General features: G+C 54.8%; 2 protein-coding genes across 3 annotated transcripts; both read right to left on the bottom strand.

Moving 5' to 3' along the window:
* Nucleotides 1-168: 168 nt before the first annotated feature.
* Nucleotides 169-5,698, bottom strand: C5AR1 (complement C5a receptor 1). The gene is made up of 2 exons (XM_035118532.2): nucleotides 4,513-5,698; nucleotides 169-1,715 (listed from the first exon to the last, which is right to left on the bottom strand). Exon 2 carries the CDS (start codon nucleotides 1,694-1,696, stop codon nucleotides 599-601), a length of 1,098 nt encoding a protein of 365 aa, XP_034974423.1. The 5' UTR covers nucleotides 1,697-1,715; nucleotides 4,513-5,698; the 3' UTR covers nucleotides 169-598.
* A 64-nt stretch (nucleotides 5,699-5,762) lies between these two features.
* CCDC9 (coiled-coil domain containing 9) lies at nucleotides 5,763-19,341 on the bottom strand. 2 transcript variants are annotated; one of them, XM_035118521.2, is made up of 14 exons: nucleotides 19,164-19,341; nucleotides 18,878-18,982; nucleotides 18,128-18,283; nucleotides 17,763-18,020; nucleotides 17,598-17,681; nucleotides 17,301-17,480; nucleotides 15,863-16,062; nucleotides 15,072-15,118; nucleotides 12,777-12,915; nucleotides 12,535-12,628; nucleotides 10,636-10,993; nucleotides 10,266-10,448; nucleotides 10,104-10,168; nucleotides 5,763-6,383 (listed from the first exon to the last, which is right to left on the bottom strand). In XM_035118521.2, exons 1-14 carry the CDS (start codon nucleotides 19,164-19,166, stop codon nucleotides 6,363-6,365), a joined length of 1,893 nt encoding a protein of 630 aa, XP_034974412.2. In that variant the 5' UTR covers nucleotides 19,167-19,341; the 3' UTR covers nucleotides 5,763-6,362. The 2 variants fall into 2 exon arrangements, with proteins under 2 accessions (XP_034974412.2, XP_034974413.2); XM_035118522.2 differs by having other exon boundaries at nucleotides 17,301-17,477.
* Between the last annotated feature and the right edge of the window lie 2,096 nt (nucleotides 19,342-21,437).

Genomic DNA, 21,437 nt, shown 5'->3' with positions numbered 1-21,437 from the left:
GTCCAAAAAAACACAGAGACTTGTCTTGAAAGGTTTTCGTGTATCACTTATTATGGCTCCATTGGTAATTTTTGTAATTTTGTCGATCTTTTCACGCATAGTAAGTTGAGCAACGTTTGAACTATGGAAAGACAGCGCACAAATAAAGGAGGAGGGTGGCTTGGTAAATCTATTGTGATTGTTTTGTTTATTTCATAAAGTGCATGCATAGCTTGATTGTTTTAAAAAAAACACGCCTCAAAGCAGTTTACAAAAAGATAAGAAAACTGAGAAAAATGTACAACAGTACTTTAAAACATACAAAAGTTAAAATACTCCAACAGGTTAAAATCCACCTCCTACGCTTCTGGGTCGGCTTGTCTGACCAGAATGTTTTTCGCAGGCGCCGAAAAGAGCACAGGGAAGGAGCCTGCTTGATGTCAATGGACAGGGAGTTCCCCCGTGAAGGTGGGGGTGCGTGCGAATGGTCTCAGGGGTCTAGGAGCCTGCAGAGACTGCCTGGGTGGGGCTGCCCCCCTCCCAGAGCTAAGCAAGTAAGAGGATGGGCGTTGCGCAGACAGAGCGCCCTAGCAGGGTCTCCTTTGTTGTGGCCCCCTCCTCACACGGCGGTGCTGGCGCTACGGTCGCTGGGGTCGCTGCGGTCCTCCGTGGTGGCCGCTGCGCACGTGTCTTGCGTCCCCGCGTGGCCGTCGGCGAAGGAGCGTCCGAACGTGGACTCCTCACTGAAGACGTTGCGCAGAAGCGCCTTGACGGAGCGGCGCACCTTGCTCTGGAAGTCGTGGCCCGCGAGGACGTAGATGACCGGGTTGATGCAGCTGTTGACGTAGGCCAAGCTCACGATCAGGGGGTCCGCCTTGTTCACTGAGCGGGCGAGCGGGCTGTCCGCGGGCTCGGAGGCCAGGATGAGGCCAGCCACTTGGTAGGGCCCCCAGCAGACGAAGAAGCTCACCACCACCACCAGCACCACCTTGAGGGTCTTCTGCGAGCGCTGCCCGAAGCGGGAGCTGCGCACCCGGTGCAGGAGCAGCCCGTAGCACACGCAGATGACCGCCAGCGGGAGCGCGAAGGCCAGCGCGAAGCGCGTGGAAGCCACGGAGACCTCGGTCACGCGGGGATCCCCGGGGAAAGCGGCGTAGCTGGTGCGGCACGTGCTCTTGTCGTAATACGTGTAGGTGCTGCGGGAGAAGAAGGTGGGCGCAGTGAGCGCCAGCGCCAGCAGCCAGGCCAGGGCGCACGACCCCCAGGCCAGGCGCACCGAGCGGTGGTTCTGGCACCAGATGGGCCGTAGCACCAGGCAGCAGCGGTCGATGCTGATGAGGACCAGCAGGTTGATGCTGGCGAACATGTTGAGGATGGTGAGCGACGGGAAGAGCTTGCAGGCAAAGTCGCCCAGCGCCCAGCGGTGGTCGGAGGCGAGTGGCGCGGCCAGGAAGGGCAGCGCCAGGCAGCAGAGCAAGTCGGCCACGGCCAGGTTGAGGAACCAGGTGGTGTTGACGGTGCGCCGCATCTGGAAGCCCACCACCCAGACCACGGCGCCGTTGCCCAGCACGCCCACCACGAACACGAGCGCGTAGAGGGTCAGCGCCACCCACAGGAGGGCGCCCAGGCCGGGCTCCTCGAACACCAGAGGGCCCGAGTCGGAGGGGTCCGGGTCGGAACCGTTGTACTCCGTGTAGAAGTCGGTGAAGTCGTCCATCGCTGAGCCGCGGGGAGTCCTGCAGGGGGCGGGCAGGTGGGAGAGAAGAGTCAGGGCCAGAGATGGGAGCCCTCTCTAGCCTAGGCAAAGCCCGGCCTCTTGGAAATCATGGACCTGTAGAACTGAAAGGGAACCCAGCGGTCATCCAGTCCAACCCCTTGCAATGCAGGAATAGCAGCTGAAGAACCACAGAATCGTAGATAGTCCGGCCCCTTGCAATGCACTTGTGGTGCTCATATCCACAAGGCTGGGGCTGGACTCAATGTGTGTCCCCTCTCCAGCCTGGTCCCCTCCCCAAAAGGTTACCTTTGCGTACAGGAACATCTACAGAACGAGAGAACATTTGCCCAAAGCTCTGATTATGCAGGTGACCCTAAATTTTATTTGTTTGTTTGTTTGTTTTCCTCAGGCCGGGACACAAGTAAAAACAAACATATTAATAGACCAGTGTTGCTTTCCTAGGAAGGGAGTTCCAACGTTTGGGAACAGCCCCCTCTTCCCGGCTGTAGCTGCCGAGTTTTTTTTAAAAAAAATCAGTTTGTATTAGTTGTCTATTGCAGAGTTAATTACACAGCGCATATTTTCTTTATAATAAAGATAGTGGCGTCGTTGTTAAGGTCCTGCTCCGTACAGCGCTAGGCTATTTTAGGTGCTGGGTAAGAAACTTACTTTTTTGCAACAAAAGCAGAGAGAGCCTCCAAATAGAAGGGGGGGGAAATCTTGCAAATTTTACTCATGAAGCTTCGGGACGCAATAATAAAATACAACATAAACTGAAGAGACTATATGGCAGCAGAGGTCAGAGGACCATCTTTTGGGGGTTCTGTGAGTCAAGCTCTGGGCAGCGGGTCGGACCACATGACCCTTAGTGTGGGGGGGGACGGATGGGGGGAAACGACACCCCGGGGAAGCCCTAACCCGTTTTGACTCCGCGGTCTTATTCTCTGGCGAATTCTGATATGAAGTCGATTTAAGCTGCTTCAGGGAGGCACCGCATTTAAGGCTGGTTTCTTCCGGAACAGCTGGGCTCCTATAATTCAGGAATTGCTTCCAGTCGTTCAGAGCATTGCACCAGGGTTCAGAGCATCCACGGTCCACCCCTGGAGGGTCTGTCTGTCCGGGTACGAACATCAAGAGAGACCCCCACCCCACCCCCGTTGCCTTTTTGCCCGCAAAGCAGACATGCCGCAAATTAAACCATGTTCTCTTCCCTGCGCCAAGGCAATGCCCGGGATGCCTCCCAGTCCAGCCCCCCATCCTCGCCCTCCAGCCTCCCGTCGCCCCCTTTGCCCCGAATGTCGCTTCCCTGCTGCTGCCAGAGCCACCAGCTGGCCGGAGGGAGCTCAGGAAGGCGCCTCCTCTGAAACGGGGAGCAGCAGCGTTTCAGGGCTCCTGGGATTTCACAGACGCAATCCCCGGGTGGAAAAGCGACAGGCACTTGAGAGAATCCTGGTGGCTGCACAGAAAAATGGGCAACCAAAGTTCCTGGAATGAGGCGCGCCTTGTTTGGAAAGCTGTGAGTGGAGCTGCTTGAGACCAGGAGAGGTCGCCCAGAAGGGGGGGACGGAGAGGGTGGGGGTCCCGAGGACATCTAGGGGCGGCCAATGGGGCCAAGCGCAGGCTGGGGAGGTGCAAGTCTGACCTCGAATCCCTCTCGCATTTTTTCCTCAAGGAGCTCCAGGTGGCAGACGCGTGTTTCTTCTCCTCCCAGTTAATCCCCATGACAACCCTGCGAGATAGGCTAGGCTGAGAATTAGAGACCCAGGGTGTAGATTTTTTTTATTTAAAAAACATTCCAATATTAGTCGTCTTGAACCTTTGGCTAGAAGGTATCAGGCTTGATTTTGCGTGGCTGCATTTTATGACTGCTTCCGCAGAAGGCAGATGAGAACCTTTTGCAGGTGCAAATAAGTTACGAGGAATTCAGCCTCAGTGTCACAACTTCCACTCTTCCTCCGAGCTTCTGTCCTCCGCCCTCTTTCTCTCTCTTCCCCGGCTTCTTCCCCTTTTGCCCCCTCCCCCCCCCTTTGCCAGCCCTCAACCCAGCCGGGCCCTCCTGGGCTCCCCCTGTTCCCACGCGCCATAGACCCTGCAAAGCGCGCCCATTACCGAAGAGCAGATGGGGAGGGGGCAGAGAATCGGAGCGCGGAGGGGGGGGGGAGAGAAGTTGCGTTTGCCGGGGGCATTATTACCCAATCTGTTTTTGCAGCAGAAGCAGAATCGTGTGACCCGGAGGCAGGCAGGCAGGCAGAGAAGACAACAGGGTCTTCACGGGGGCTTTGGCAGCCTACTTGAGGCAACCTGGGACTCCGCAATTGTGGCAGGCCTGCAGCTCCTTTCATCATCATCATCATCACCACCACCACCACCACTACCGGACCTCATTCCTTGAAGGAACCCCCAAAGGCATCAAACATAAAGGGAATGAGAAGCACTCAAACCCCGTTGGAGAGGGAGGGAGAGAGGGGCAGCGGCTCCCCCCCCCCAGCATTGCGATACAACCTGTTTTGGGGGGTTCACTAGGGTGGGGGGGGCAGCAGCTCCTGGCTTGACAGGGGAACGGATCGCGAACTACCCGGAGCCAAATTACTTTTTTTGGGGGGAATAACTCCGGGTGCAAAAATAGATCGGGGTACAGCAGCAGGAGCCCCTTCCCTAAACACGCCTCTCCCAGCTCCCCGCCATGGCAGACTGCCACCTCTGCGCTCTGCTTGCGCGCAGGAGCTTTTCATCAGCACCGCTCAGATCCGAGGCGGCTCTCCCCGCTTCCCTTTGGGGTGACCGGGTTGGGGGGGGGCGATCTCTCACACACTCACCCTGCGGAGCAAGAACCAGGCACCCGCTCCCTCTCTCCTGCTTCTGGGGCGGCTGCTGACCGGCTTCCTCCCCGTTTATACCGCCAAAAAGAGGAAGTCGGGATCTGGTTTACAAAATTCGCTAAATTTCACTCGCTGCCTCAGTTTCTCCCCCTGAGGAGCCTTCAGACGACGCCCGGTCGCTGCTCCTCCATCTGCTGTCCCGGCACCAGTCCCCCCCCCGGACCTTTTTAGGGACTTGGGGGGGGGTTAGATAGCGGTTCCCTTGGGGGACGGTGGGATTACCTGGGGTGGGGGCGCTAAGAGCAGCGCGGGCGCCACGGGGCGCAGGAAGTGGCAGCGATTCTCCGAAAAGAGTGTCTTCGAAAAGCTGCTCTCACAAGCTTATCTCTTCCGTTACATGATTTCCATCGAAGTTTCAATTGATGGCAAAGCGTCTGCAAACCAAGCCTTATGTATGAGGAAAGGTTGAGGGAGTTGGGGATGTTTAGCTTGGAAAAGAGGGAGGCAAGAGTAGAAATGATAGCCACCTTCAAACATCCCAAGGGCTGTCGCATGGAAGAGGGAGGAAGCTCTCGTTTTCTCCCGCTTCGGAGGGTAGGGCTCGAACCCATGTTTTCTAGTTACAAGGAAGGAGATTCCGACTCAAGATCGGGAAGAACTTTCTGATGGGAAGAGCCCTTCGGGAGGGGAACAGACAACGGTGGCCTCTCCTTCCTTGGAGGTTTTTAAGCAGAGGTTGGATGGTCAAGGATGCTTTAGCTGAGATTCCTGCATTGCAAGAGGGGGTTGAACTAGATGGCCCTTTGGGTCCCTTCCAACTCCACAGTTTTTGTTGCTGTTTAGACTTCTACTGTGTTATCATCTCCCTTAGTGGGTCAGGAGAGAGCCCTTGGGAGGGGTTGCCTACCTGCAGCGGCTAAGGTAGAACCTCCATGCTCAGATCTACTCTACCACTGGAAAGCAGGGGGGGAGGGAAGGGCAAGTTGCAGCTGGGTGGGCTTCCTACAGGCACCTTCCAGCCCCTCTCCTAGGGAAAATAGGGGGCTGGACCTTGCAGCCTTTCTAAGTCTCAGAGCGGCCAGTGAGCCCATAGCCATACTTGGGGAGATTCTCACCCTACAGTTTCCTACCCAAGAGATGCAGTAACTATTTAAAAAGAGGACACACTGAATCCAGCCCAAGGCATCCGACGACACCCTCACCCCAACCCCTGGAGAGGAAGACCCCTCCCTCCTGAGAACCCCCACACCCAGATTCACTCTAGCAAGGGAGGACAAAGCAGGCAATCGCAGGAAAGGCTTTATTGACAGGAAACCCTTTCATTTGCACATGATATGGGGCAGCCCCACAGACAGCCCTCACTCCAGCAGAGGGGGCAGCCCCTCCTGATATACAAGGAGCTGCTGCTGCCGCTGCTACCCCGTGCCAGACTGGAGGCCTTGCTCTCCCCACCCTCAGAGCCCCCCAATCCTGGAAATGGCATAAAGAGCGATGCACAGAAGGGGGAACGATGACAGGGACTGCAAGGGGTGCAAAGCAAATCCTCCCCCTGAAAAATGTTGCCTCATCTGGCAGGGGTCACATGCAGGTGGAGGGGGGGCACTTTCCCCGCCTGCCAGGTTGACTTGCGTGAACAGCAGCAAAAGGCATTGATTGGTGCAGGGAAGGGCAGGGGCTGGCGTCCCCCCACTCATTGGAGGCTGTGCAAGGGAGTGGTCCAAGCAGGAGGGGGGGGAGGGCTCCAGATCCCACCCCCTCCATGGAGGAAGCTGCTCTGGCTCCAAACTCTCAGGATCTGCCCCACAACCCCTTGGTGATCAGAGCGACAGGTAATGTCCTCCTGGGCCTCAGGCTTCCTCCGTCTGCTCCTGGGGGGACGGGAGGGAAAGAGAGTCAGTCACAAGCAGGAGGGGAGGACAGGCCCCACCCGAGACCCTTCCCGACATGCGCACACACGTGCACACACCTGGGCGCAGGTGAGCCAGGCAGAGAAGGGATGGGCCAGTGGAGATGAAGCGACCCATTAAAACAAACAAACAAACAAAAAACACCAGCACGCCATTTGGTGTTTCTTAGCTCTTGCCTTGAAATTTAACATGCGTTTTAGTCTCGCTGGGAGTTCGTGCTTTGTTTTGATTGGGACGGGCCCAAAATAAGCAGCCCACGCCAAAAGTGAATAATGAAATAATCATGATACGAGAGCCTTCTTCAAATATCTGAAAGGCTGGAAATGGAGCAAGCCACCTGCCAGGGATTTCTGCATTGCAGGAGGTTCGGGGCAAGATGGACTATGGGCACCTTCTAAGCCCACAATTCTACAAACCAGCGGCAAAAACGCCAAAAGAATTCTCAAGAGCCATTGAAGTCTCTCAATCCCCTGTGGGTCTTTGCGGAAATTTTTTGAAGAGGAAGCCCTGCTCTCTGCTCTTGCCAAAGCCAAATAATCTTGAAAATCAGGTGCAAGAAACAATGGCCACTTCCTCTTCCCAGGTAAAAAGTATTATCATTAATTCTGTTGGGAGCCAGATGGGTGGGGAATAAAAATAAAATATAATAATACCGTAATAATAAGCATTATCCTCCTGCAGGCTAATAAGTATGACCTGAATGGGCTTGTCTTGCAGTGCCCTGCTTTCCCAGCAGAGGGCAGCATCCCCGTTTAAACAGGCCAACTGCACAGCTGAAGAAACATGGAATTGCAGGGCTGGGTGGGACACTGGGGGGTCATCCAGTCCAACCCCCACAACGCAGTTGTAACTGAGGAGAGGAACATCCCATCGGGCCCAAGGCAACTGCCTTCCCCTTCCCAAACATGCAGCAGCATCCCTTTGCTCTCTGCCCCCCCCCAAAGAAACTCCTACTGGAGGGGGTCTCCCCTCTGCCACAGCCCATTAATCAACCCAGCTGGCAAATCATGAGACAGAGAAGCAGGGGGGGGGTCACCCCAAGGCAGTGGGGGCTGCATGCATAGAAGAGGAGAAGAGCCCAAAGAGAAGCGTCAGAGAGAAAGAGAAAAGGTTTAATGCTGCAAACAGAAGCAGAGAAACAGACAAGCACTTTTCCCCAACCAGCAACGATATGTAGCTCCTGCCCCCCCCCAAAGAACAGCCTGCAGGATCAGGCCCTTGGCCCAGCTGGTCCAGCATGCAGCCCTCGCAGTGGCTAAATGCCCCATAGAGCCTAGGAACCAAGATAGACTGCCTCTGGACCTGGAGGTTCTATTAGCATATCAGAAGAGCCTGGCTGCCGGATCTGGGCCAGCCTCCTGTTCTTATAACGGCCAACCAGGTGCCCCAATGGGAAACCTGCAGCCAGGATTTGACCACAAGACCCAACACTCTCCCTTCCTGCGGCTCTCAGCAACGGGTCTTCAGAAGCATTGCTCAGGGTGGATTTGATTTAAATCAAATTGATTTAAATCACAAGTCAGTAAGACTTGATTTAAATCAAAAAATTTTACAGAAAGACTCATTCTTGCTGGTATAATCTTAATATTTACAACCAGATGAGATGAAGGTTTCACTTTTGGAATAATAAATTTTCAGAGTAGTTTTTACATTTATATCAAAAATTACTGATTTGGTGATACTATTAGAAACACATAGACAGATAATTGTGAAATTATTGCATGTCAACACTAAAAGGTTGGAGGAGACCTGGATTTAGCAGGGGGTTTGGCTAGATGACCCCTGGGGATCCCTGCCAACCCTACGATTCTGTGATTCTATGAGGCTGCTCAGAGCCCTTGGAATGCACCAAGCCCCTCCCCACAAAGGGGCTTCTGGCCAGCCCCCCCTTCCAAGCGTCAGGGTAGAATCTAGACAACCAAAATTCAAATCCCCCCCCCCCGGCCAGGAAGCTGGTTGGGCGCGACCTTGGGCCAGTCACTGCCTCTGTCCCAACCCACCTCACAAGGTCGTCGTGAGGATTACATGAGGACTAGGACCTTGTGGACCAAATTAGAGATCCCTCCTCCACCTCTGAGGCTCACGGGGGGAGGCGGGCCTCACTCTTTCAGCCTACCTCAGCTGGGTTGTTGTGGGGATTAAATGGGGCGAAGGGGAACCCATCTTGAGCTCCTTGGGGTTAATAAAAATAAATACGATGCAATCCCTGAATGTGGTTTCCTATTTGTGTGTCTTAAGAATCTACTTCCTCCCCGCTTTAAATAATTGCTTTAAATAATTGCGGCCAGGATTCCACCAGGGAAGGACTGGGGGAATTCCTACAGGGACTCTCCAGCCTCCTCCTGTTCTGCCCTTCTTTCCCAGAATTGCAGCCCCTCCTCACTTTGAACCCCACTCACTCCCACCAGCTCTGGCCAGCCTCTTTGCACCCAGGGGCTCGGGGGGGGGGAGAGGGGAGCACTCTGCGTTCCTGGCCCAGCAGAAAGGCAGCTGTGCCCATTTCCTAGGCCGGTTGAATGTTGCCAGGGAAGGGAAGGAGCAAAATTCCCCTCATTCCGAGGGGAATTCCCCCCCCCCCTTGTTAATCATGCTGTTTTAAGTGTGCATTTTATATCTGACTTCACTTAGCAATGTTTTTTTAAAGAAAGTATTTTATTAAAAAAATGTTAACTTGGTTTGTGTCAAATATGTGTAGTAGTTCACCTCCTTTGTAATGTTTTATTTTGATATCTTTAAGATAATATTTTAGTTTTCTTTCCGTATATAAGACTATATTTCCCCCCAAAAGTTTCAAGTTAAAATTGGGGGTTGTCTTATACATGGAATGCTGCAATTAAATATATAAATAAATTTATTTCTTAATTTTGGGCTCAAAAAATAGGGGTCATCTTATACACGAAAAATACGGCATGTTGCTTTGACTGTATATAGTGGAACCTCATGTTGCGAACGGGATCCGTTCCGGCGGCCCGTTCGCAACATGAAAAGGCCGCAACATAAAGTGCCGCATCTGCGCATGCGCGATGCAATGTGGCGCTTCTGCGCATGTGCGCAGGTTACGGATGCGCCGAAACCGAAAATAACCCGTTCCGGGACTTCCGGGTTGGGCGCGTCCGTAATCTGAAAAGATGCAACATATCATTTGACTTTCTTCAGAAATGTTTGATTCTAGATTGTTTCATTAAAACGGTATATAAAGCGGTATAGAAACGAAATAAATAATGCACAAAAGAGCCACTTCAGGAACGCCCCCCCCCGAGCCGCTCAGCTGTGCCCATGGGGGGCCTTGCCTTTAATGCCCAGGGAGGAGGGTGATGCAGACCCCCTAAAACAACAGCCCACGGGGGGCCACCGTTTGGGGCAGAGCTCCTTCCCTGCAGACAGAAAGTCCATAGTTTTGGCCCTCAAACGACAGCATCTGCGGGTGGGGCTGGGAGAGACCCCCGCCCCCCCAGCCTGAAACCTCAGAGAGGCACTGCTGCTAGGAAGTGGGCGATCAGGCCAGCCATGCAGAGAGGAGGACGGGTGTGCATGCAAGGGGGGGCTAGAAGAGGGAGCAGCCAGGAGGTGGCGCTGCAGAGCCAGGGCAGGGAGACAGAGGTCCTCGCTCCCCATGCCAGGGCCGCCCCGCAGGGAGGGCTGCCGCTAGAGCCCACTGGGGGGCAGCTTACAGAAACGCACCCGCTGGAAACCGGTGATCTCCACCGCGCCGGACGCAGCTGCCGGACCCTGATCCATAGCAGCGCCTGGGGGGAGAGAGAGGAAAGGGCTTCAGTCCCCCAGGGAGAGCCATGTCTGGCAGAGAGGAGTGGGGGGGGGGTCCTCGCTTGCCCCTCGCAGCACCTGGCTCTCCAAGCTCCTGGGCAGCCTCTCCTCCTCCTCCTCCTCCGGGGGTCACGACTTCGGGGTCCTCCTCTTCCTTCTCCTCTCTTGCCACAGTTGAGGGGGCCGCTATGGGTCCAGGAGGGGCCGCCCCTTCTGCTTGGGGGGAGCCCTGCTTGGCTGGAGGGTCTGAGGCCTTCATCCCTGCAAAACGAGAAGGAAGAAGCAATGGCTGCACAAGCTGGAGGGGGAGAGAGAGGATTTCCCAGCCCCCTCAGTTACTTTATGCGCTGGGAGGACCCAGACCGAGTTCTGACCCATGGAAACAGCAGGGCCTGGGACCCAGGATCCCAGAACCGGACCCCCCACCCCATCCCTCCTGGCTCCTCACCTGCCAGGGGATTCTGGGTGGGGTTGGCCTGGGGGGAACTCAGCTCCATCTCCTCTCCCCAGTCGGAGACGGGGCAGTAGCCCTCGGCCGGCGAGAAGGGGGTGAGCGGCTTCCCCTCTGCGCTGGGGGTCTCTGCATCAGGGGCAGGCATGGTCAGAGAGAGTTGGCCATTTCGCCCCGGGGGCCGGGGAGGCAAGCCAGGCCCTTCGCCGTCCTCCGGCTCCTCAGCAGAGAGGCCTTGGCTGCCGCTGCCTTCGGCCTCCTCCTCTTCTCCCTCGCTGACGTCCTCCCACTGGTCTTCCTCCTCCTCCTCCTCTTCCTCCTTCTCCCTGGGGCTGGGGGAGGTGGGGGGCCCCACCTGCAGAAGGAGGACAACGCCAGGGGTCAGCGGGCCAAGGCCGAACACTTCAAAGAACCACATAGAGAGGCCAAAAAGGGCACCGAAGGCAGGACCTGAACCCATTCTACTGTCTCTTTCATTTTGCTACAACCTCATTTCCTCTTTCATTTAAATGCTACAAACAATTTGAGCTAGCAAGGCAAACATACTTGGTACACTTTGACCTGTGAATCTTTGATAAGCTACCTCTGTTTATTATAAGTAATATAACTTTGTCTTTAGAAAATTACATGTATTCCTGAAATAAGGATTATTATTTTAAGATGGTTTATCATTTAAAGCACAGACAAGCTATTTTTGTACACTATAAGCAATTTAACTCTTTATTTAGAAAACAGAATGTAAGTTTGATGTAAGGTTAGTTACTCACAGATATACCTGTTATGTTCATTTAAACATAGTCTCTGTCTTTTACATATGATAAAACTTTATGTTTAGAGATCTGAATGAATTTTTATTATAAGGAGAATTATTCTAAGATTTATTTCAAATTTCTCAATATTCCAGCTGACGAAGAATAGTCGAAACAGGGCCATGTCCTGATTTTTACTGGAATTTACCTTAATTTGCCTTCAATATTGGGATTGATTCCTATTTAAACTCCGCATCACATCAATTAAACCTTGTGAAGATTTATTTGAAATCCATCTTCTTGTGGCCTGAGTTCTTGCAATTTATCGTTTATTTCAGGACCTGAACCCATGGCTTCAAATTCGTAAAGCACAGAACTGTAGAGCCGGAAAGGGTCCCCCAGCGGTCATCCAGCCCAACCCCCTACAATACAGGAATATTTACTAAAGCATTCATGGCAGAAATGGCAAAATTCTGACTCAACGTTAGTTGATGGCGTTGGAAGGGGAAACCTAGCCAGATGGGAAGGTATAATAATAATAATAATAATAATTAATAATAATAACTCCTTCCTCAGAGGTTTTTAAGTGGAGGTTGGACAGCCATCAGCCACGGATGCTTCAGCTGAGATTCCTACCTTGCAGGGGGTGGACTAGATGGCACCTTGGGATCCCTTCCAGCCCCAACAGTCCTGTCTTTCCATGGTCCTGTGCTGCTTAGTGGCAGCGACAACGATCGAGAGATGTCGTTTTCACTTTAGGACACTGGCTCTCCAAGTACGTGGCAGGAAGAGTCAAGAGCAAGCAGAGAAACATTTCAGCATTTCAGTGCAGTGTAGTCTACAGTCCGACCTCGGAAGTCGAACAGAATCCGTTCCGGAAGTCTGTTTGACTTTCAGAATGTTCGGAAACCAAATCACAGCTTCCGATTGGCTGCAGGAAGCTCCTGCAGCCAATAGGAAGCCCCGTCGGACAGTCGGCTTCCAAAAATAGTTCGCAAACCGGAACAGTCACTTCCGGGTTTTTGCGGCATTTGGGAGCCAAAACGATTTTTATTCTGAAGAGAAAAGAGTTTGAGAGCCACTCTTTAGGGGAAGCCGGTGAAAGACCAAGACCCCACCCCCAAAAATCCCTCCCCACCCATCTGACCTGCTGGGCAGCAGCCCTGCCTGCCTCCTCCTGCTCTGGGGCTCGATCTGCCGCCGGCTCCTCCTCTTGCCCCTCCCAGCGATCATCATGCATGCTGGCAGGAGAGAGACCCAGAGTTAAGACTCGCCCCGATAGCTGAACCAGGACGGAGGTGCCACCCCCCACCACCCCCAGGGGGAGAAGCAGGGGGTGTCCTGGGTCCGCCCCACGGATCTCCGGATCTTCGCAGAGACCAGCCTCACCTGTAGGGCTTGGGGGGTCCCGCTCCCCCTCCTCCTCGCCTGCCTGCTCCGCGGCCACGGCCCTTCCTGCGTCGCTCCGGCTGCGGTTCAGCCAGGAACTGCCCGAAAGTGGGGGGTTTGGGGGGCCGCCTGGGCTCATCTGTAGGGGAAGAGGAAGGAAGGAAGGAATCAGGAGGGCAGAGAGCAGCCAAGGAGGGCTGCCTCTGGATTGTGATGGTTCTCCTGCCAGCAAATGGTTAAAGAACGGCAGCCTCTGATTGGCCGTGGTTCCAGGAGGGAGGGTTCAAAAAGAGAGGCTTTAGAGGGAGAGAGTTAGTTGAGTGGAGGTGGTTGAGGAGGGAGGTTGGGAGTTGGGGAGGGAGATAGAATAGGAGTCAGGCTGAAATATAAAGTGTGTTTATAGGAGACTGTTACCATAAATCAGGAGTCGGCAAGGCTTACTGAGCATGGGCCGGATCACTCCTGCGGAGATTCTCAGTGGGTCAGACCAGCGCAGCACGACGCCGAACATTGCACCTGCGCATGTCTGCAGCACCGGAAATCGCTTCTGAGCATGCCCAGACGCCGAAAATTGTGCCTGCACAAAAGCGATTTCCAGAGCTGCGGACATGCACAGGCACAATTTCCGGCATCTGGGCATGCGCAGAAGCAATTTCTGGAGCCACGGAAGAGAGTCCCCGCGCCACGCTGTGCCGGTTTAGCGCAGCGCGTGGGGACTCACCGAACAGGTGGCTTGGTTCGGGGGTGGCTCATGCACCGGTTAAGCAACCCTCCCGGGCTGCTTCTGGCCCATGGGCCTTAGATTGGTGACCTCTGTCATAAATAAAGAAGTCTTTAAAGGATTAAGGGACACAGGAGTGGAAGTTTGAGGCCAAACTTGCTAAGGTGCCCATTCAGTACCAGGACTTTAAAGGGAGTACAGATTCGGGATCTGGGAAAAATGGAATATCCGATTCTCATAGGGAAGGATTTAGCCCGGCAGGTTCAAGAAATAAAAGTGGTCACAAGGGGGAGACCAGAAGCCTCGGAGTTGCAGGCAGCCTTGACAGAAACCTCGCAAGCAGAAACCCCAGAGGCAGAAGAAGAAACTGTGAATTTACAAACTGGGGGTCAGAATAGTTCCCAGTTCCTTGGGGAACAAAGGCAGGATGCGTCCCTGCAAGAACTGTAGCAAAAGGCGGGAAACGCCGAGACTGATGTCTCCATATAGACCGGGGTGACGAACCTTTTACAGACCGAGTGCCCAAACCGCAACCCAAAAACCACGAGTTTATTGCAAAGAGCCAACGCGGCAATTTAATACGGGATAATAAACAAATATACTGTGACAAGATGAGGGGAGACTGCCCAGAGTTGTTGAGCCTGTTGGGTGGGGAGGTGCCATAGAACAGGGATGTACAACCAGCAGATCCCCAGCTGATCCTGGTAGGTCACAGGATCCTTACCATGCACAAAAAGTAATGGGGGGGGAGCTAAAAAACTCTGTGCAATCTTCCCCCCAAAAGCTCAACAACACTGGGCGATCCACCCACCCCACACACGCTCCTCCTCCCTCCAATGACAATAGATAGATCACTGGCAGTTTTTTAATACTGGGAGTAGATCACAGTCTCTTGGGAGTTGGATAGGCCTGCCCTATAGGAACTTGGCTGGAAGGGAGGGGCTGTTGCTCTGGAGGACCTGCCCCTCCAGTCTTGACTTCCTGTCCCCTCTAGGAATGCAGCTCTTAACCCTTGCCAAGCCGTGCCCCCTAAGCGCCCCCTTCTCTCCCTCTCCCCAAAGCAGGAGTCCTGGAGGAGCCCCGGGCACGCCCAGAGGAGGAGATTCATTTTGGGGGGGGGCCCTCCTGGCTGGCCTCTGAGCTGCTCCCCCCCTTGGCCAGAAACAGGAGAAGGAGCTGGCAGGGAAAAGGGTCTGCAGGAGGCAGGAATCCCCCTAGGATGGGAGAGTTGGAAGGGAACCGAGGATCAGCCAGCCAACCCCTTGAAACGCAGGCAAGACAGGTGGCCACCCAACCTCTGCTTAGAGACCTCCAGTGAGATCAAAGGAAAGCAAGAAAGGGGAAGGATACATCTGTCCTGAAGCGGAGCAGAGTGTGCAGCGGGTCCTTGAGGAAGCAGAGGGGGAAAGGGGGCCCAGGGTGGAGATCTGAGACTAGTGTATTATTATATATTTAAGTGAGAGCGGGAACCTCAGCGTGAGCGGTGCCTGAAGCACCTAAGCTCGTCGCACGGGTCTGGACCCAGGAGCCCGCCCAGAGGGTCGCCCCAAAGCCCCTTCAAAAATTCTCCTTACCATGCCTGCCACCACCTGGACCGCTGGGCTTGGCACCCTCTTTAAACCTGGGAAAGGGAAAGGGGGGAGGAGGACAGTGAGGAGGATCAGCCAGGGGTTGGGTTGGGCTGGATGACCCTTGGGGGTCCAAATTCTGTGATTCTAGGAGGCTGCTCAGAGCCCTTGGAATACAATAACAATAACAATAACATTTTATTATTTATACCCCACCCATCTGGCTGGGTTTCCCCAGCCACTCTGGGCGGCTTCCAACAAAAAAATAAAATAATCGATTAAACATTAAAAGCCTCCCTAAACAGGGCTGCCTTCAGATGTCTTCTAAAAATCTGGTAGCTGTTTTTCTCTTTGACATCCGATGGGAGGGCGTTCCACGGGGCGGGTGCAACTACCGAGAAGGCCCTCTGCCTGGTTCCCTGCAACTTGGAAGGCACCAAACCCCTCCAAAAAGGCGCTTCTGCCCAGCCAATCCCCCCCCCCCACTTCCAAGTGGAGATCGCAAGGAATCTTCTTTGCCTTCTGCAATGTTTAATCGCTGGTTTTTTCTTAGGGATGATTTTATTGCTTTGTAAACTGCTTTGGAGCTTTATTTTTTAATTATAATATTATGAAACAGGTAACTAAAGGGCCCCCCCTCCCCTTGCATTCCCTGCTCTGCAAGTGAGTGGTGCCCAGGGTCACCCAGTCCCGTCCCCCCACTGAAAGTGAGAGTCCAATCTGCCCCCCACCCGCCAGACCAGGATTCCCCCTCCCAGGAAAGCCCCTCCTCCCGTGCCCCCTGCCCCCCAACTTACGCGTCCTCCATCTTCTGTGCGTCCCACTCGCGGCGCCACTCCCCCGTGGGCTGCCTGTGCCTGGCCAGGCGCTCCTGGTCAATCTGCTCCCGCTCCTGCTTCCACCGGACGTACTCGGCACGCTCCCGGCCCGTCATGGAGAGTGTCATGTCCAAATCGGACGCAACCGGAACCCCCCGGCGCCGGGCACCACCACGACCCTGCCGGGGAGAGCCAGTTCTCAAGCAGAGGTCAGACCCCTGCGCTGCCCGGGGTTGGGCTGGATGACCCTTGGGGGGACCCACTCTAAAGTTCTATGATTCTAGATGGAGAAAGGGAGATCAGGTACCAAGGGCAAAGAGGAGCAGATGGGTGGAGGGAACCCTTTGCTGCAAAGATGCAGCCCCCAAAACCAGGAGAGCTGCAAATGGGGGTCTGGGGCACCGAGCCAGACCCCTTCATTCCAGGGCAGGGAACCATTCCCTGGAGAGGGCCACATTCCTTTTCTGGGGGTCGCATCTCCCAAGGGCCGCATGCCACGGGTGGGGTCGAAAGCGGGCACAACATCAGATGCCCATTTTACTTTCAGACATCTCCCCCCCCCCCGGCAGCTGACCAGGAAGACTTCCATGGCGGCCAAATGCCCCTGCTGAGAGCATGAACCAGGGCCAATGAAGGGAGGGGCCCCACAGAGGGCCAGGGGGCCACATGGCACATACACATCCCTGGGGCAGAAACACATTCTCTCCGCCTCCCGGCAGCTCCTTTCCTTCTGGGGTGGTGTTCCGTACAGTGGAAACTTGGTTCTCAAAATTAATCCGTTCCAGGAGTCCGTTCGACTCCCAAAACCATTCAAAAACCAAGGTGCGGCTTCTGAGTGGCTACAGGAGCTTCCTGCACTCGAGCAGAAGCCACGCTGGATGTTCGACTTCCAAAAAAACGTTCGAAAACCAGAACACTTACCATTTTTTCCGTGTATAACACGCCTCCATGTCCCTCCTATTTGGGGGGGGGACTCCAAATTGAGAAAATGATGGGAGATTGTATCCGTGTATAAATTGACCCACAATTTGGAATGTAGTTTTTCAATTAAAAAAAACCTAGTCTTCGGCATTTGGGAGCCAAAGCATACGAGTACCAAGGCATTTGAGAACCAAGTTACAACTGTACAGAGTATGCTTAGTGTTAAGACTTATTATAAGTTATGGCAAGTTTAAGTTAAGTCTGCTGCAAACTGGATTTCTTATGGACAGGGCCAATCCTGAATGTTTTGGATTTGTGACCATTGTGCTCATTTGCCTTCAGTAGCAGCAAAGCTCTTCTGGATGAAATACAATGGCCTCTGGTCTATTTTGGGAGGATCCTGCAACGTGTTTAAGTTGTCACTCTGCTCACTCCACTGAAATCTACTCTGGATCAACATTGAGTAGAATTTCAATGAAAGAATTAGGCCACATACCGGGGGCGACCACTGCTTGCCCTGCTCAATGCCCGTCTTGACCTTCTCAAAGTCAGCGCCCCCCCAATTGCGGACGTGGCGCCGGCTGCCCTCCCGCCGGTCAGTCTCGGCAAAGGCGCCACTGCGCCGAGGGTCATCCAGGAAGTTCCGGACGGGATTCTTCTCCTGGGCACCGTCCTGCTGGGAAGAGAGAGGGGGGAGACCCCCAGGTCCAGGCCAGGCCAGAGGCTCATTGCCCATACGGATCCCACCTCCCGACAGCACAAGCCCCCTCCCCTCCCCACCCCCCAGACTCACCCGTTGACTGCGTTCGTACTCTGCAATCTTCTCCATTTCCTCGTTCATCTTTTCAATGTTTTGCCGGCGACGCTCTTCCCATTCCTGCTCAAGATAGAGGGGCTCAGAGAGGGCGGTCCGGTCTCCCCACTTCCCACCCCCCTCCCAAGGCCCGAGACCCCTCACCTTAGACCTCCGGTCAGGCCCGGCGTCGCCAGCAGGGCCCCCCCGGCCCCTCTCCCTTTGTCCGCGGACCCCTCGCCCTCTCCCCCGCTTGCTGGCCCCTGGGCCATCCGGGCCGGCCCCTTCCCATCGGGGCTGCTCCGGGGGTCCCTCAGCTCGTGGGGAGCGGGGGCCAGGGTAGGGGGTGCCTCGGACGGAGCCCCAGGGGGTGGCTGGGCTGGAGCGGAAGGGCTTCCTGTCGCTGCTGACCCGGCGCTTCTCCTGTGGGGAGACAGAAAAGGGTGATGGAGGAGCCCCCTTGCCCCCCCTCCCTAGCCATGCCCCCCACCCTTCTGCCTCCCCCCCCACAGCACCCACGCAGCCCTCACCTCCGGGGACAGCAAGACCTGCACCGTCAGGGTGGGGGCATCCAGTTCCCCCCGTCGGCGCTCTGGGCCCTCCCCCTCCGCAGAGCGGGGGTGGCGATGGACCCCTGTCACGGCAATGCCTTCCTGCTCGGCCTTCTTGCGGTCTTCTTCTATCTCCTGGGGGGGGGAGAGAGAAAAGTGCATTAGGTGGGGAGGCAAGCAGCCCACCCCCAAGAAATCACAGGCCTCTTGGGGGACCCCCCTCCACAGCTGCTTTTCTGCATCTTCGGAGGGAGAAGAAGAGTCCGGGGGGAGGGGCTCCCTTGGAAGGCATTTCCGGCCAGGGGTTCTTGAACTGTGTTCCCTGCCAGGGGGGTTGGGCTAGATGACCTCCATATCTCTGCATGATCTTGGAAGGTGGTAGACTCCCCTTCTCAGGAAGCCTTGAAGCAGAGGGGCCGTGCCCCCCCCCGTCCCTGGGGATTTTTTTAGGCACGACTGCTGTGCAATTTGCAGGGGGGGTTCGGCTAGAGGACCCCTGGGGTCCCCTTCCAGCTCTGCCATTGCATGGCTGCCCCTGGCAAGGTCAAGCGAAGCAAAGGCGCCTGGGCCTCGCTAAGCAGCTTAGCCGGACAACGCCTCTTCCTCCCGCCCGGATTAGCCGCCCGAGGGACTCTGTGCACGTGCAGAGAGCCAGACTCCCCTGTCCGCCCCACCCGCCCAGGCGATGCCCCTTAATCCGGATCCAGCTGCTGCGTCTACACGGCCCACCTGGTAGCGCTTGATGAGCGCCTGGTTCTTGCGCCGCAGGGCTTCGATTCGCTTGTCCAGCTCGGCGTCTTTCTCCTCCTTCGACTTCAGGTCTAAGGAAGCGGACTGGGCGGGGGGAGAGAAAGATAGTTCAGGGGGCTCCTCCTCCTCCTCCGGCTGCGCCCCGTCGGGGAGGGCGAGACGACGCGGAGGCGCCGGCCTGGCCCGGGACAGGCGCTGGTCCGGCCCGCAGGAGCCTCGGCGGCGAAGGCGCCGCTCTCCCCCCCCCGCCCTTCCTCCGCCTTACCATCGCGCTCGAAAGGGCGTCCGGAGACGCCGCGTCCGGAGAAGGGACCTGACCGTCCGAGGTCCGCGCCTCCGCCCGTCTGGGGAACCCAGGCGTCCGAGCTCTGCCGCCCTCCTCCGCCAGGAGACGCGGAAATTCTTCTGCTCCGCCCTCCCCGCCCCCACGTGGGTCCCTCTTCCGCTTCCTTCCCACGGGCGGGGGGGGGAAGGGGCTCGTCACGTGATTCCCGCTCCACCCTCCCCATTCCCGGAACAGGCGGCTGCGCAGAAAGGCGCGGAGGCTGCGCTGCGCACCTTCCCGCGCGCGATCCTCCGCGTCCCCTGCGCCTAGGCTCGGAGCTGCTGATGGGGTGCAGAGGGGGGAGCCCCGCAGCGAGGTTGGGGGGCAGCAGGCGCTGGGTTTGGGCGAGGAGCTTCTCCCTCGGCTTTGGAGCGCTCGCTGCTGCAAAGGAGCCGCGATCCTGGGACCGGCGCCCGTCCAACGTGGGCGGATCGGTCGCAGCCTCAGTGGCCTCACCTCGGCCTCAGGGGGCAGAAGTGTCGACCGACCTCTCAGGAGTGGTGTTGAGAGCAACCTTAGATATGGAGAGTTGGAAAGGGACCCCGAGGGTCATCCAGCCCAACCCCCTGCAAGGCAAGAATCTCAGACTGGTGCGCATCCGAAACCTCCGCGGAAGGAGAGTCCCCGCCCCGCCTTCCGAGGGAGTCAGCGGTGGGGAGCAGCGGGGCTCCTCCGTTGCATTAGTTTCACAACAAAACTGGGCAAACTGGTCATTGTGGGGACAGCCCTTTCGAAATTTATGCCAGAGATTTTGCTTTGATTCATTGTAGGGACCCAGGTGGCGCTGTGGTTAAACCACTGAGCCTAGGGCTTGCTGATCAGAAGGTCGGCAGTTCGAATCCCTGCGACGGGGTGAGCTCCCGTTGCTCGGTCCCAGCTCCTGCCAACCTAGCAGTTCGAAAGCACGTCAGAATGCAAGTAGATGAATAGGAACCGCTACAGCGGGAAGGTAAACGGCGTTTCCATGTGCTGCTCTGGTTTGCCAGAAGCGCCTTTGTCATGCTGGCCACATGACCTGGAAGCTATACGCTGGCTCCCTCGGCCAATAATGCGAGATGAGCGCGCAACCCCAGAGTCGGTCACGACTGGACCAAATGGTCAGGGGTCCCTTTACCTTATTGTAATTGTTCATGTATTTATTAAATTTAAATACTGCCTATCATCCGAAGGTCACAGGGTGGTTGTCAACATAAAAACATAATAACAAAAAGCAATGAACCGCCACCTCCCCAGTCACATTTAAGAAGCCATAGATTGTTTTAAAAGATTTTCCTCTTCCCTCCCAGTTCCTTTTTCCTTGTATGCCGTTGTTTCTTTGTGTGGTTGCGTTTTAGATTGTAAGCCCACAATGCAGGGAGCATCTTGTTTTGACTTCATTTTTAACTGTTCCGGAAGCTTTTTCGGCTGAAAAGGAGCAGGGGGAAAATGCTCTCAATAATAAACATAACAATACTGTAATTCATCCAAAGTGGTGGAAGGGAGCATGGGCACAAATAAACGAGCCAGTGGCTCTCAAAGGTTTGACTGCGTCACACTGGCGTGGCAGGGAATATGGCAAGTGTGGCAGGAGAATCCCAGAACAAAGAAACATTTAAAGATTTTAGTGCTGTACAGTCTAGCATCAAAATATTTTTCTTTATTTGAAAAATATGGCCAGATGTCTTTTCAAAAGGGGAGCAAAAGGATCAAGTGAGACTGAGGACAACCCTGGTTGTGATCAAACACAGCACTGGGGAAGATCCCTTTATCAATATATTTGGGGAATGAATCACATTCTTAGGTAGCTGCAATGTTCTATAATTTCTGGATGTCCCAGGAATAGTATTATAAAGCAGTTGTTCCGTTTCATTTTCTTATCAATAAAAAAGTTGGTGTGGCACAAGCAAATTTTTATTCTGAAAGCGTGGCCCAGAAAAGAACCACAATGTCCTAAACCCCAAATTATATATTTTTAGAACCACAATGTCCTAACCCAAAATAATAATAATAACAATACATTTTTAGGCGCCAGGCAAAACGTTCCTCTTCAACCATGCCTTGGGCTGATTAATATTCTCCAGCCTTTTAAATGTGTTTGTGGGAAGGGGGTGTTGTTGTTTTGTTGTTTTCATTTTAACTGTTTACTTGTGTATTACCTTGTATTTTATCCTGTCAACCGCCCTGAGCGTGTGATAAAGGGTGACATTTAGGGAAGTTTTTAATGTTTGATGTTTT

The sequence above is a fragment of the Zootoca vivipara genome, chromosome 6, assembly GCF_963506605.1.
Source record: "Zootoca vivipara chromosome 6, rZooViv1.1, whole genome shotgun sequence".
NCBI lineage: Eukaryota > Metazoa > Chordata > Lepidosauria > Squamata > Lacertidae > Zootoca > Zootoca vivipara.
This window is presented reverse-complemented; position numbering and strand designations above follow the sequence as displayed.

What these genes read in the sequence shown, in the direction of transcription:
- C5AR1 (XM_035118532.2), bottom strand. Translation starts at nt 1,696, where the DNA reads ATGGACGACTTCACCGACTTCTACACGGAGTACAACGGTTCCGACCCG.
- CCDC9 (XM_035118521.2), bottom strand. An exon ending in CGCTCATCAAGCGCTACCAG is followed by an intron (nt 18,284 to 18,877) that starts GTGGGCCGTGTA and finishes TCCCCCCCCCAG; the next exon opens with GAGATAGAAGAAGACCGCAA. An exon ending in CACCCAGAATCCCCTGGCAG is followed by an intron (nt 10,449 to 10,635) that starts GTGAGGAGCCAG and finishes CTCGTTTTGCAG; the next exon opens with GGATGAAGGCCTCAGACCCT.